Source organism: Sturnus vulgaris, chromosome 8 (assembly GCF_052056855.1).
Source record: "Sturnus vulgaris isolate bStuVul1 chromosome 8, bStuVul1.hap1, whole genome shotgun sequence".
In the NCBI taxonomy this organism is placed as follows: domain Eukaryota; kingdom Metazoa; phylum Chordata; class Aves; order Passeriformes; family Sturnidae; genus Sturnus; species Sturnus vulgaris.
The window spans coordinates 28,771,670-28,787,777 of NC_142250.1; the positions used below are offsets into that span (position 1 = coordinate 28,771,670).

At 37.3% G+C, this 16,108-nt stretch overlaps 1 protein-coding gene across 2 annotated transcripts in view; it reads left to right on the plus strand.

The window, feature by feature from the left end:
• SHOC2 (SHOC2 leucine rich repeat scaffold protein) overlaps positions 1 to 16,108 on the plus strand; it is a 63,083-nt gene that overhangs the window by 22,391 nt on the left and 24,584 nt on the right. For both annotated transcript variants that reach the window (XM_014872490.2, XM_014872488.2), the window contains 2 exons: positions 1,557 to 2,491; positions 15,351 to 15,488. In XM_014872490.2, coding sequence (XP_014727976.1) covers positions 1,789 to 2,491; positions 15,351 to 15,488 — 841 coding nt within the window. In that variant the 5' untranslated portion in view covers positions 1,557 to 1,788. The remainder of the gene's footprint in view (positions 1 to 1,556; positions 2,492 to 15,350; positions 15,489 to 16,108) is intronic.

The following is a 16,108-nucleotide window of genomic DNA, read 5'->3' on the forward strand; positions in this document are numbered from 1 at the left end:
TTCTTTTGGGGGGCAGAGATTACTTTTTTTTTTTTTTTTTTTTTTTTTTTTTTTTTTTTTTTGTATTACAATGTTTGTAGCACACTTGGTGATGCTGCAGCAGTAATGAATCAGGGTGAAGAACTGGGAGGCAGCTTCTGAGGCAGGTTCTCTTTCAAACATTGTTACTAAACAGCTGGATTTGCAGCTGGGGTAAAGTGCCTTGTCCTTATGATCATTTGTAAATAGATTTTCTTTACCTTTTAAAAATAAATGAATGAATATATATAGGAAAGAGTGCAGCTTTGTGTTCTCTGTGTACATTTTTGTATTTGAAGGTAAGCATACACAGCATGACCACAGTTAAAAATGGTTACTTGAGCTTTGCTAAAAATGTTAGTATTTTTAATACTTGCTGATGGTTTAAGTATGCAAAATATTATTTAATTGATTTGGATTACAAGCTTTATGAACTTGTGCAGAAGTTGGAATGCCAGCGCAGTGACACAGCTCCTGTAGAGGTTTTAAGAGTAAACAAAGGTGGCTGGGAAACAAGGGACCTTTCTTCAGCAGTGGATACTGCATATCAAAGCTAAAAGGTGGAGTAATATGGAGACATGAAATTATTTTTGCTATTGATTGTTTAGTTTTCTTCCACAAAGATACATTGAAAACCTTTCCACATTACTCAGAATCATGAAGTTCTTGGGCATATGTTTTGAATTGAAACATGAAGAAAACCTATTTTCCATGATGCATGATGATTTTGTAAAAATGAAAATGGGTCTTTATTGCTTTAAGACATCTGTTCATTTATTAGGCTGCATTGTAGTCATTGAGGGGGAAAATTTGAGATATGGTCAAGATACTTTGTGTCCTATTCCCAAGAGACATTCCTTAATAATTTTGCTTATCTTGAAGCATAATATATTATTTTTTCTGGGCTTTCAGCTGACCTTTTGATAGGTGTATTTTAAAAATCCTTGTGCTTGGTTCTTGAAAGCATGTGAAGCTGGTGAGAACTATCTGCTCCACATGAAGAGACCTGCAATTCAGAGCTGGTCAGAAGTGAGATCTCAAAGCAAAGTGTTTGTGTTACTGGAACATATTAGATGTTACTGTAGATTGAACTGAAATTCTTTTGTGCTGAAAGAATTAGCCTGTATGGGTTTGTTTGAAGAGGTGGGCACTTTAAATTATAGCAGATATTTATTGGCTGATTGGGCATTGAGGGAAGAGAGAATATTCCTGTTGATGACCAGGGGGTTATTGTAAGAACTAGGTAAGATGTAAGATGGCAACTCAAATGTAGTACTGGAGGCAGTATTATGTTTAAAAATTGTAATTTTTTTTTCTTCCCTCACATACACTAATTAGTACATTTCTTGTATCACGCTAGGTCTTGTGAGCAATATGTGTAGTATTTTTGGTTTAGCCTTGAGTTTTTCATTGACATTTGAACAGAGGACAAATCATTAACCTGAGTTAGTGGGCACTGGCTTGATGTAGAAACACTCAATATTTAACTGGAAGTTTTATATTTGCACTAACTTTGGCTTCTCTTCTCTATGTTCCAGAAATACTAATACAGAGCATTTGACGTGATCTCTACAGCTGAATCTCCTGACAGTAGGATTAGGAAAGAGTGCCTTCAGAACCAATATGTAGCAAATGGGTGTCACACCTCTGAAGCTCCTCCCTGGGTTCAACACTCACGTGTTTTAAGGATCCTTGTTGCCTCAGCATTGAATTGTTCTTGTGGACTTCAGAAACAGATTTCATGTGGTGCTTGCTGAACGTTGAATCACCATGAGTAGTAATCTAGGAAAAGAAAAGGACTGTAAAGAAAAGGATCCAAAAGTCCAGTCATCAAAAGAAAGGGAGAAGGAGGCTAAGGCCTCTGGAGGATTTGGGAAAGAGAGCAAAGAAAAGGAGCCTAAGACCAAAGGGAAAGATGCCAAAGATGGAAAGAAGGACTCCAGTAGCACACAGCCTGGGGTAGCTTTTTCAGTGGACAATACGATAAAAAGACCTAATCCTGCCACAGGTACTCGCAAAAAATCCAGCAATGCTGAAGTGATCAAAGAGCTAAATAAATGCCGGGAAGAGAATTCCATGCGCTTGGACTTGTCCAAGAGGTCTATACACTTGCTTCCATCAGCTATCAAAGAGCTAACGCAGTTAACAGAACTTTATTTATACAGTAACAAACTGCAGTGCCTACCAGCAGAGGTGGGCTGTCTTGTGAACCTGGTGACACTGGCTCTGAGTGAAAACTCACTCACCAGTTTGCCTGACTCTCTTGATAACTTGAAGAAACTGCGCATGCTGGACCTGCGGCATAACAAACTGAGAGAAATCCCCTCGGTGGTGTACAGGCTAAGCTCCCTCGCCACTCTGTACCTACGCTTTAATCGTATAACTACTGTGGAAAAGGATATCAAAAACTTGTCAAAACTCACCATGCTTAGCATACGAGAGAACAAAATCAAGCAACTACCTGCTGAAATTGGTAAGTGATTATACTGACTGAAAGTGTGATGCTGTTTTTACATTTGCTTTGCAGTTCAGTTAATTATACATAAACTGTCACTTTTCCAACTGCGCTTCATTTAAAGCTATATAAAATTATGTTCTTGATCATACTGTTCCACTCTTAGCTAGAGAATAGTCAATACCTTGTGTGTCTATATATTTTTTATTTTTTAAACAACAAAAGCCCTTTTTCTTCATCTGTCATCTTGAAATCAAATGTATCTTGTTTTCATCTTTGCTTTGTGCTTTCACATATTGTGTCTTGAGAACCCAGATGGTTTAAAAAGAGATAGAGGCATTTTTTATTTTAAGATTTTTTTATAAATCGTTTATGAACTGTTCCAAGTTATAAACGCATTATAGACATGTGAAAGAGGGACGTGACCACAGTAATACAAGGTAGAATAGGTAGCTACATGCTATTACTATGAGCAGGCTGTTAGGTGCTGTAACAGTTAATAATCTAGGTTAATGATTTGTGCAAGTGTCTACCTTTTACAAGTTATGACTCTCTTAATACATGGACTCTGGAGTGACCAAATGTTGTACACATGGCTGAAGATTCTTATGGCTTTGTAATTAATAGTATTTGTTTTTCCAAAATTGTTACAAAAGTTAAAAGATGGTGAGCTAGTATGAAAGTCAGTTTTTAATTTAAATGGTTTATTACACAAAATGTGCTGGATTAGCTGTTATCAATAACTTCTGTGTTTTTCCTAATACGTTCTGTTTCATGGAAAATATGTCTTTATAACACTGTTCTCAAGCAATGCTTGAACAATGTGTGTGCCCTGTAAAAGTGATTCTGTTAATCAGTAGGTTTTTTTCCTATATATCACCAGTTTTTAAAATGTAAGTATAGTTTAGCCCTTTTAGGGGGTGGGGGAACATAAACTTCACATAATTAAGAAACTGCTTTGACTTTCTTCGAGTGTGAAAAAAAACCTTGTGAAAGCCCTTATAACTATTACTGTGAGTAATAATTCCCATGCCCTGTTTCCAAAAACTGCTGTGGGACTTTTTCCTGTTGTCCCAGCCAGTGTGTGAGCGTGTTGCTACTGAAGTGGCCCCTATGGTCACTAATTTTGCAAAGCTTAGGAAATGCTCTTCTTTGTATACTTGCTAGATCTTTCTCAAGCCAGCCGTGTTTGCTCTTTATCTTGCACATTGGTATGAAAGACACATAAGATAACATGTTCTTCATGGTGGGAGCTCCTGGACGTGCCTGAAACTGCTAACCCAGTTACCAGCAATGCCCAGTACAGGCGGCTTTGTCTGTGGTGACAGCAGTGAAGAAATGCAATGGTGATGCCAGATGTTGATGTGAGCCTTTGGCTTCCTGTGGCAGCTGCTAGGGATGGCTGCTGGAGCCACAGGATCACTTTTTGCTAGGCAGAAATGAAATGGTTGATGTGCTATTTTCTCTGATCCACGTGATTTTTGAGTTGTCATGAGCATCTCAGCAATCCTTTGAATTTCCCCTGGGAGAATGAAGGAATTACAATTTTCACCTATTTTGATACTTCAGTTTCAGTTCAATAGCCTGTTGAATTTTTTACTGATCAACAAATTGTACTGGAAACCATGGGGTGGATGTTTACAGCAAACTCAGCATACTGCGTGTTTCTACATTCACTGAAGAAATTGTGGCAGATTTAGCTGATTGAGCTGTTATACAATTGTCAGTACTGTACCTGTTCTGTTTGTGGCTCAGTTATTAGTTAATCTAGCAAAGAGCCATCTTCTGAGGTTCAGCTGGGGATAGTGCTGCATCAACTTAGTTATACTGGTAGTGTGTGAAGAAAAAAACTTCTGTGAGGTGTTGGATCCTAGTGTTTGGTGTTGTGCTTTAGAAACTTCTCTTAGGTGTGTTTGATACTGCAGACACTGCTGTTGCTGAAATTTCTTTATTTCTTTGTTGAATACGGTTTACATTGAAGTGTGTAATGTCTGTATGTGTTCACAGTAGTATTGAAAAAGATAATGTGTCACTGCTTCATGGGAAAATTAGTAGGTACTTGTGTCATGAACATGTGACTTGTTTCTTTTTGTATTTTTTGATTGTCTCGATATGTGTACAGGCAGTGTTCTCGGTTCTCTATAAAACCCTAGCTTGAGAACATTAACTACCTTACTTCTGTCTTTGTACCAGCAGTTAGTCCTGCCTTTATTTGAATTGTGATAATGCTCATGTTCCCTGTTACGGGTCAGCACCTCATTGTGGAAGGCCTTTTAGAAGCACAAATGCAAGACAACTGTCACCCTTATGAAGAATTTCAAAGGGAAATCATCACGTTCAACAGCATCCTTTTTAATTGAAAATAAATTTCTCAGACTAAGTTGCCTCAAATTGAATTAGGTGAAAAATAAAAGGAATTGGTGTTTAAGTAACACAAATAATTTAAACTGCCAAGAAACATAGTACAAGCATTTGAAAATCTTTTTCATCAGAGTAAAACCAGATAAGATAGTTTAATTTATGTAATTGATTTCTACTCACTCACTTTCATGTTACTTTTTTTGATGGAATACTTGAGTTGGAACCACAGCCGAAAAATGAAATTGCTGAGAAATGTATTTCTGGCTTTCTTTTTTTAAAGAAACAGTATTTATCTACATTTCACATATGTACTTCAAAAAAACCCTTCCCTTTGAAGTCTCAATGCTTTTAATCCCTTATATGTTTTATAATGGAGTATCTAAATACTATAAACTAGCAAGCACTCATATTATCGGCTTGTAAATAACACAGAGATTTTTGTTGCTGCAGAGCGGTAAGTAAAATGAAGCCATTATCTTTTATAAAGCAATATCATGCGGAGCATTTCAAATTCTTTTTAAAAATGCCCCATTGTTCTAAGGCCTAAGGCTCACAATGGCATGCTAGTGTGCTTGTTCGTAGTTTTAAAAATTCAGAGCTTATGTAACCCGCTGACTTGTCCAGCGAGGAAGAGTCTTGTAGCAGTTAATTACGATGTGCTCATGGTGCTGAGCTGGTGCACACTGTGCAAAGAATCCTGACTTTTCTTTACTTTGTCTTTTGAAAGTAGATGTGCTACAGAAGGTTGCTCTGGACAAAAAGAAAATTAAAGATCCAGACTTCAGTTTGAAAAATGTCACTATTGTTCTCTCAAAGAGGGATGGCATGAAATCTTACCCTGGCGCTACAGACTTGTGATGGCTTTTACTGTTACTAAACATTTTTCAGTTTTGTATAATAAATGGCTTTCCAGCTTTAGGACCTTGTTGCTTTAAAATAAAGGGTCACTTAATTTGTAAGCAATCATCCCATTGCTTTCCTAGGAATCTTTAGTCTCCAGCATTATAAAATAAAGTTTCTTTTCTTTCTACTCTCTTTGAAATAAATTGAGTGCAGGGATTTAATTGCTCTGATAATTGAGATCTTTCTTCCAACACCCAGTATGTCTTTGAGTAGTTGATTTTTGTGTCAATGATGTTCCATTGTTCTTAGATGCAGCACTTTCCCTCTGTTGCCTATATTTGTTCTCAAGTGGTGCTGGAAACTGCTTTACAACTGACCTGTTTAAGGTGTTTGTTGTTTTGAGGAAAACCTGGATGAAGTGAACCTGCCAGCTCTGAGCTGCTGGGAAATAAACTAAAGTTTGGTTCTATTTTGGTTCTGTTTAAACACAAACTTGATTAGGTGACTACACTTGAGGAAAAGTTGCTTTGCATTTAAAACAAACATTTTAGTGAGAAAGAGGAAGTGTTATTACCTATGGTTAGTAAACAGATGTGTGTGTTTCTGGTCTTTTTCCCCCCCAGAATTAATCACCTCTCATTCCATTGCATCCAGTTGCTTTATTATAGGTAAGCTTTATTCTAGGTAGGTAGTACTAAATAATTTCTGCTTGTATTTATCAGACTTCTCTTAATACTTTTCTAGAAGATCTGTATTGCTTCTACATTTTTAATGTGACCTGAAATTTATTTCAGTCAACTGTGTAGTAAGCTGAGGTCTTGGTATGCATTGTTGTATTTTCAAATATAAACATATTTGAATAAGATGTAAAAATACTTCGTTTTGTTGGTTTTTTTTTTTTTTTCATGTTTAGCCAAAAGATCTGCAGGTGAATTAGTGGGAGTTTTCATGAAATGTATGTGCTGATGTATAACAGCTTCATGACATTGAAAGTGGCACTATCCCCACTCCCCTCCTGGCAGCTTCCCAGCTGCTACTTTAGTTGTCTATTACTTTAGGTAGCTGAAATCAGTGGAGTTTGAGGTGAGCCTGGAACTGGCGTGGAGGAGGAGTGGGAGAGCGTGAACTGGAACAGGGAGCGCCGTGCGCTTGGCCCGCGCTGAGCTGTGGGGTCAGCTGGGCTCGCTGCAGCTCACTGCAAAACGTCCCAGGTAGGATTGCTCTTGTTGTGTATGAGCCTGTCAAGTGCACTGCAGATGCTCTGAGGAAGGGTGGATTGTTGTCTGCAGAGAACTGTTGAAAATACATCCAATTTTGTTATCAGAATCTTTTTCTTCCTTTCCTGCTGCTTTCCATATCTTGTACCACAGAACCTGGTGCAGCTTGTTGGAATCTTGGTAGCATTAGCTCAGCTGCATCTTCCTGAAAAAGGATTTTTATAATGTCTTTATGTATAGTGGTGAGAATCCATTGGTCGGACTTTCTTGAAGGCAAAGCTACTCTATGTTGTTCTTTCTTACAAATTGCATCCTACCTAACATTCGTGATAAATTGTTTCAGAATGCAATCTTGCCCTGTATCCTGGTTCTGACTCTAGCTCCAAGCAAACATGTGCCTAGAAACAGAGTGAGTTTATATTACGAGGCTTAACCTGATTCCTTGCCCACATCCAGCTGTTTTCCTATCAGGGACTTTCTGAGTCTGGTGCAGCTTGTTTCTTTAGTAATTTTCAGTACACTCTTCTTCCAAAGGCTTGGCCATGTTTTCCCCTTTAAACTCCTATAAATGCATCTCATTTTTAGCAAGGTCTGCAAGTTTGCTTTGAATGGTCCTGACCATAAAGGTCACTGTTACACAGTTGTTGAATACATATATATACGTATGTATATACACACACACAAAATGCAAGGCAGAACTTACCTGTTCTCCTGGCTGTTCAATCTCTGGTGGCGTCCATTAACAGAAATGTTTCCGTGTGAAAACGTTGCCCAAAGACAGTCTGGAGGGATAATTGTGGGGAAGAGTTCACAAGGTGGACACCAGCTTCATCTCCTTATCTGGTAAATTGTCCATACCACTGAGATCAAAAAGTGGAAGATTAGAATGGAAGAATGTTAATGCTTTGGTGAGTCAGGCAGTCAGCATGAGAAGGATGGAAACCAGAGGAATTATCTTGGGATGAGGCCAAGCAAATGTTTCAGTTTTCAGGCTGTTACTTAAGCAAGCCTTTTGCATTCCTTATATTTGGAGTTTTATTGCATTTCTCTCCATGTTGTGTTGAAGGAATTGTTTTGCACAATCAAATTGATAATATTTTCCTTGCAAAGACAAGGTTGCATCTTATACCAGTTTTGAATACTTTTGTCGTGTTAGCACACACGACAAAAACTCAAATAGAAATAATGTTGTCAACGTGGTTGAAAATACATTTACATAGTTTCTACAAGTTTCTTGAGACTCCAAGTATTGTGTTTTCTGTCTGTGAATGCAACTCTTTTTCTGTGGAGAATCTGGTCAGGGCTGTTCTGCAAGGGAAATATTTTTAGAATGTAATTCAGGGAATCTGCCTACACCAGACTAGGAATGTCTTCGAGACTCTCTTCTGTTCTTCTCTTCCCCCATCTACCCAATATTTAGATCATTTGTGGTTTCTTCACTGCTTCGAAACTCTTTTTCATAACACTTGCACCTGTTTTGTTTTCAGTAGTATAGACAATGGACCAGATGTGTGCAGCCACATTAGCTCAGGTCTGCTCACTTCATGCTGAATGTGGTGCCTCCTTATTAAACAACTTGTTAGTTGCAAAGCTTTTCAGTGATGCTGTGAATTTCATTTCCTTTTTTTTTTTTTTTAGCAGACCTGACAATATGGAGAAATATTTGTTTATATTATTTTACCTAAGAACACCCTCCTGTGTTTCATCAATTTGAAGGAAAAAAAATGTTTCTGGGCTTAATTGGCATGAAAATGTCTGCAAACAGTGCTTGAAAATGCTTTTATATATTTGTATTTTAATGTGATAAAAGCATGGAGTTGTGAACAGGAGTTGGAATAAATGTAGGCACTGATGCATATGTGTTGCTGTCTAGAAGTCAGATAATACTGAAGTCAGAGATAATGACTGCTTATTTGATCCAGTTCTGGTGGTTTTCTTGAGCTGTAGGAAGAGTGTAGAACTCCTTTTGACCAGCTTCAACTTTAGTTTGGGTTCTGATTCTTGTGAAAGCTCTTGTAGGGATGCAGTTTTGTCTTGTCAGCTAGTGAAATTCCTACTGATTACATTTTCTTTAGACTGGCTTTAGGATAATGATAAAGTAGTTCTGTCTTTTTGATCTACTTGCAGAGCTTACTGGGATGATGCCCCAAGTGTAATTCCAGTAAATACTGACAGCTTGTTAGAAGTCCAGTTTTTTTTCTGTTTTTTTTTTTTTTTTTTTTCTGTTTTTTTTTTTTTTTTTTTTTTTAATTCGATACTGCAGTTATTTTAACTGTTTGAACACTTTCTGAAGAACAGAGGAAAAAAATCATTTCCCTCAGGCTGCACTTGCTAATATAGCCTGAAAGGTGGTTAACCTTTATTATTTGAGAGCTTGTTCCACACTGAAAATGGATGGGATCCAGATGTTACCCCAGGTTCAGCATCACCAGGACCCCCTGGTCCTTCCCTGCAGAGCTGTTTCTCGCCTCCTGGTGCAAGGTTGTATCTCTTTACAGGATTATTCCCTGCTAGGTGCTAGACTTTGCCTTTGTCTTGGTACTCCACTGAGGTTCTGCTGTCTGCCTCAAATCCTGTCTTGAGCCCTTGCTAAGATTTTTTTCTACGTTTCGTTTGGGATTTGTTTGAACATGTTTTCAATTTTATTTGTGTTTGTTGCTTTCAGTTATAAGCAATAAATAAAAGGTCTGCTGTTGTGTCTTGTTGAAGCTTGTTTTAGAGCAGATTTGGAGTCTTTTCATCTGATCTTTGCTTCTGTGTTTTCGAGTGGTTCCCACAACTAGATGCTGATGTGCATTCTACAAATTGTGAATAATATTAATGTGGTTGTTTCTTACTTATATGAGTATTTTAACTTTGATAGTCAGTAAGTCACTCATGATCATATTAAAATTACATTCCTTTTCCTCGGTAACTCTTCTGTGTTACAGTTGTGCAGTAATAATTCAGAATAGCTCTTACCTCTGCTTACCTGTTCTTTTGGCAGTTGGTAGTGCAGAACAAAGAGCTCAGGCTGACTCTCACAGTGATGTACTTGGATCTCATAGAGCGGCAAAAGATTCTGAAACTGTAAAATTGTTTTAAATTTTTTTTCTAAAAGCAGGAAACTTGTTTTTAGTTTTTTCTACAAAAAGTCCTGCCAAAGATATTTTGTGGACTGTAAATTATTTTTCCTTTTTATTTTTTCCTTTGCCAGCAGAGAACCAAGTGAAAGATGAATAACTGTGAAAGATATGGGAACTATTTGTAACTTGTTCCCAGCATTGCTGATTTTGGATAATTAATACTTACAAATCAGCTTGCAACCAATGTTCTGACATACCGGCCTGAAGTCCCACTAATATTTGCATTCACCTCTTCCTTCTACTTTCCATAAGGGTCTTGATCCCCTTGCTGTGTCATCTGGCCTAGGATTTATCATGTTGTGAAGGATTTCATAATGTTCAATCTACTTAAGCATGGGCAGGCATGTTGTTAATCCAGTGGAAAACAGGCTACATTACAAATTGTGTTTGCCATCCAAGAGTGGTGCCCATTGACTGAATTAGTGATTGGAGACACTGAAGCCTCTTTGCTATTGGCCTGTAACTCTCTCCTACTATTAATTTGTGTGTACTTTAGTGTTTTTTTGATGAAGCAGTATTTTGTATTTTAAATAGTCAGAAAGAACTTTCAGAGTTTTGTAAGTCAGGGCATGTAACCTGGCCCTCTTGTCATAACAGGCTTTCCAAGTTGGTCATGAAATAGGACTGTAATTCTGCCTCATTATGTTGAAAATATTAGTCATTTCATTGTGCTGGGTTTTTTTTTTTTTTTTTAAAGCAGGTATATTTAGCATTGTCATACTATAACATTTATTTGTGTGTTGAGAACAACAGTGAGGTGATTGCTCACTCCAACTTTTTTAAGGATTGTTGAAGGGAATACTTAGGTGTATTTTTAACAAGTTGTTTTAAATGGAAGGTAGTTGCAGTCTTTACTGTCTTCTCTGAAAAATGCATCTGAATTGTATAATTTTTTTTAGAGCCTTTTAAAATACACATTTTTAAAAACTTCATGCTAGGGTGTAACTGACTGTTTTGTGAAGGTTATTTATAGAGAAATTGTTTTATATTTTTCAAGTGGGCATTGCTCCTACTTTAAAATCTTTTATTGTCAAGCCAGCTAGTACATGCAATTCCTGTCTGCTTTCTTGGCAGACTTTAAGCTTTAATTGCTTTTTTTTCTTTTGCAATCTCAATGCAATATAGTAAAAAAAATAAAAGGCAAAAAACAACTAACTCCAAACCCTAGCACCTTCCTAGTTTATTTTTTAATTGTTGTGAGGGTGATTATCCCTTCAATGCACTTGCAAGTAGTCTATAGAGAATCCTTAATTCACTACTGTGAGCTTAAAACTTCTCTGTTTGGGACATGTGGCAAAAAGAGTTAGTTCATTTAACGTGTGGTTAGTCTTTCCCTAAAGCAGTGCTTGCCTTATTGTAGGGACTTTGAGTGCTTGAACAGTATTTTAGTGAAGTGATGTAGGAGTTGTCCACATGATGAAAAGGAATGGGTTTTTCTTCAGGAAACTACTTTTTGGTTAAGGCTGATTTTGATCTGCTGCATATTTCTAGCTGACTTATTCTGTTAAATCAAGATAAAAACGTGTTTCAGCAAATTTTATGTAGCACACAAAAAAATTGCAAATGTTGATTCTTCTACTGTTGATAAGATCATGCGCTCCTTACTCGTTAGACATTTTTTTTTTTGTACCAGAACAAATCTTTGCTTTAGGAAAACTTTTGATTTTGACATATCCTTCTTACCCTGGCAAAGCAAAAATGCCAGATTTCAGTTGTATCTTGGTGAAACTTATTTATTTATTTTTTTTTTTTGAGAAGCATGTCCTCGGTACAACTAACTGCCACAGTTCAGACAATGAGAAGGACACTTTCACTCACTAAAACAGCAGCTCCTGGGAAGAGCATTATGCAGATGGCCTCCAGTTTGGCCTCTTTGTGCTTGCAGATCATTGTTTGCTGTGTTGATTGCTCATGCCATGTGTTTGTGCTGGTGTAAGTCCTGTCAGAGCTGCTGTTGTGAGCAGTGCCTGCACAGTGTGGCCATTCATGGTGGCTCAGTGCGGTCACTCAGCCGGTGACACGGAGCTGCCCCTGGTGTGTGACTGCTGCTCTGGTGGCCACGCTCGCCGTGCCCAGAGCCCTTCTCACCCCACTGGGATGTGTTCAGTAGTGCTGGTCACATTAACTGTGCTGCTGCTGGTACTCAGACCTCAGAACAGAGGGCTTCTCACCCGGGAAAATAGAGCTTAAGGAGAAGACAGGGCAGTACTGGTCGGCCACAGGACATGACAAGAAGCATTTGTAAAGGACTTGTCCCTTTTATTTCCTTCTTCCTCTGGTTTCCTACACTTGCCCTTCTAACCTACATTGATTCCTCCCTTTCCCATTCCCTAAAGATTCCCTAGCAGCTCTTACATCCCTAGTTGCTCTTCCTTTTAGCTCACAGTAGGTGTTCAAGCCCCACATGCAGTAACAGCCCTCTCAGTCTGTGAGGTGCTCTGAAGAGCCTTTCCATTTATACACTGTGTTGGGTCTCACATATACTTGGACACCCAGTTTTTTATTTTAGTTCTTAGGCCACAGCTGGTTCTCTGTATGCCTTTCCATGTGAAGAGGTAAAAAACCATTTAGCTCAGTTGATTAGAGCATGGTGCTCTTGACACCAAGGAGGTGGGTTTGGTCTCCCTGTGGGCAATTCACTAAAAAGCTGAACTTGATCCTGGGTTTCTGAGTTAACCTCTTTTTATGTGTGCTCTTAGGGTTAGGAATTGATTCTGAGACGTTCTTTCATTTCTATCTCAAATGGAATGTTTAAGTTGATAGTTAATGCTCTTCACTTCTGTGATCTGAGTATCTATAACACGACCCAAATGTTTTTCACCTTGTTAAGCATATTGGTAAGAATTTTTTTTTTTGCCATACGTCATGGAGAGCAGCAGGATAAACGTACCTTGGGTGATTTTTTGTTGACTTGCATGCTCTTTGCTGTGTCTCAGTAATTCAGGTTAAAGTATTGAAAAAACTCAGTGCCAACAGCATTTTGTCTCCCCTCCTCTTCTACCCTAAGAGGGGGCAATAAACCCATTTTGATGTAATATTGTCAAACTATCTTTATGTCCAAGAACAAGATTCCTTACTGAGCAATGTGAATTAAAAGCTGAATATTTCTATATCTCTTGAATTCCTTTCCTTAAGTTATTATGCTTCATGATAGGGCTTTAACTTTTGATTTTGGCTCTAAAGTCTAAAATTTGTTGGACAGTCCTCAATCTGTTTTAACATTCAATATTTTTATTAAATGCTTATCAGTGTTGCTTTTTAAAATAATGCCTGCATCTTTAATGTAACAACATTAAGTATGGCCATCCAAATTAAACTAAAGTGTTTGTTTGCCCTTAATTTTCTAGAGAGACATAGGCATTACTTTTCATTATTTTTCTGCCTCGGGATTAGGTAGTAAGATGTTTGTTTCAAACATTTAGCTTGCTGTTGTCAAAGATATCAGCAGGTGCAAAAATGAAGTGCAGCACATGTTGCTGCAAAACCCCCAAGTATTTTTTCGACTTCAGCAGATGTAGAGTGGGAAGAGTCAAGTAAATGAGAACTCAGAGCGATGAAATGAAATTTATGCCATATTTCAAATTTGACATCATTGGTTAAGGTCTGAAGTGAAAACAAATGAAAACAGCAATCATGAAGTGAAAACTACTGCCCTGAAGTGTGTGAAGGTTCTTGAGTTACCTCAGTAAAGTTTTGTGAGGCTCTTTTTTTGTTTGATTAAAGGGAGGGTTGTTAAGTTTTCCTCAAGCTTTTCTTCCTCCTATTGCATTCTACACTTTTTCCATGAATAATAAAGATGCCATTGCCACAGACCATTAACTCTTGCTCAATTTTTTCTTACGTTTGCTTTCTTCTGCATGGTAATGGCATTGACATGGGTTATGTAGTGCTGGGTACAGCACATTTAGCTGTTGCCTCTGGTTGCCTGGACTACACTCGATTGCTGATGTAAGAGAGGGGACACGCACAGTGATGGAGTAGCTGCTTTAGCACCAGCTTTACATTTCCATCTTCTTAGTTCCTAGAAAAACATCCCATTTTGGGTTAATTCGTGCATGAAATAAGATATGTTAACATATCAGTTATATGTTAACAATCTAATAAAAACAGAATAATGAAGTTTGAGGCTTTTTTCTTGGCCTTTCACAATTATTCTGTGATACATAGTGAGTATTGTGGCTACATGACACCTGAAATCTATACAGAGTATGAATTCATAGTATTTTATGGTTTATTATGTCAGCAGTTGTGATTATATGCTGACCTAATGAGTAGACACTCTACACGTCAGAACTTGCCCAGGATAATCCTGCAGGCCTGTGAGAAAATCCTTGTGTCAAAGATACAATGCTGGAGCTTAAAAATAGACATTTGCTCCTCAAAAGGAATTTGCTACTCTTCCAAATTTGTTACTCACTGAGTCATACTCTAATATACAAATGCAGTGACCTCATCTTTACTGGAGAGAGTAGAAGCTGTTCAAATCATATGCATTAATTTCACGTCTATCAGATGCAAAAAATGTGAATACATACACCTTATTCATGCACACAGTTTTTTTCCTTTTTACAAACCCAACAAACTTTTGTTCAGAACACAATGTGTTTGACATAAAAATAGGTGAAACTACTGTTCAGGGAGTTGTGCCTAGCTCTGCTTCTAAATTAATTTATAAATGTCAGAAATGAAGCAGTTCTGTGTAAAGTGGCTCTAAACTCCAAGCAAATCCAAACTTTTTTAATGCTTAACAGATAAGCCTTTCATTTCAAACTTTTATTTGCTGTAAGTCTGCTTGCATAGACTTTACTTATCATAAGCTGTCTCTTTTGTGATGACTAAAACTGTTTAAAAATAGCATTCTGGACTTTGGATTATCTAGCTTGTCAGCCAAATAATTTTGCTGTCTCTTAATTGTTGATTTTGTGCCTGAAAGTAGTTAATGATATAAAAACAAAATTTAATGCAATTCATTTACTTAGTGATGTTTTAGACTTCTGGTCATCCTGAAACAAGTATAAGATGAAAGTTTTGTACTTGTATTCCACAGCTTGAACTGTCAGAATAAAATCAATCAATAAATAACATTTCTTTGGAGAATCTGTTAAAGCTTTATCTGAGTTTTTCAAAATTGCTGATCAAGTTTTAGATCTGACTGTTGAAATTATGATCCTGTAATACCTTATTTTATATGTATAACTTTATGGTAGCAGTAGTTTTTTTTTTTCAGCTTATCCCAAAATCCGTCTGACTCTATTAATCTCTGTGTGGAGGTCATTGTCAAGAGCTGTACATTAAAGTCCTTTATGTTTTGGTTTTCCTTTGTGCTTTTAGGTGAGTTGTGTAACCTCATAACGCTGGATGTAGCGCACAATCAGCTTGAACATCTTCCAGAAGAGATTGGAAGCTGCACACAGATCACCAACCTTGACTTGCAGCACAATGAGCTCCTGGACCTGCCAGAAACCATAGGTATGTGGAGAGGCTGGAGAAGATAAATCACTATTTGAAAATGTTCAGTAAGGGGAACTAATTTAAGAATGAGTATTTTTTGGTGGCTGTCGAATGACTGGTGTTCAGCTCAACACAGCTTCACACTTGAGATTTAAAGCAAGGTATGCTTGTTACCTTAAATAATTTAAGAATGAGAGTTATTACAATGAAAAAAATCCAGATCCATTACTTCTAAATCTTAAGGTGTTCTGTGGTTATAAGCAAATGTCTACTGCTTGTTTGTTCATTTTGTAAGGAAACGGAGCATATAAAGAAATGAAAGGCTCACTTATAGTTGAAGTGTAGTACTTTGGCAGATAATTTTAACTTATATTTTTTTCCTAAAGAAAAATAGAACTAAAATCATAGATGTACATATTATGTTCTTTGGTGGAACATCTGAAAAATCTCACAAGTCTACAAGGTCATCATGCTCTTATGCAATAGAATGCAGAGAGTTTGCAACTTACATTGGGAATAATAGACTAAGATAAACACAGTCCTGGTTGGTTTCAGAATCTCATATGGGATAAAGCTACAAAATATGACTTTTCCTAGCTCATTAAATCAGTTTTAAACAGATGGCAGAAAATGATTGC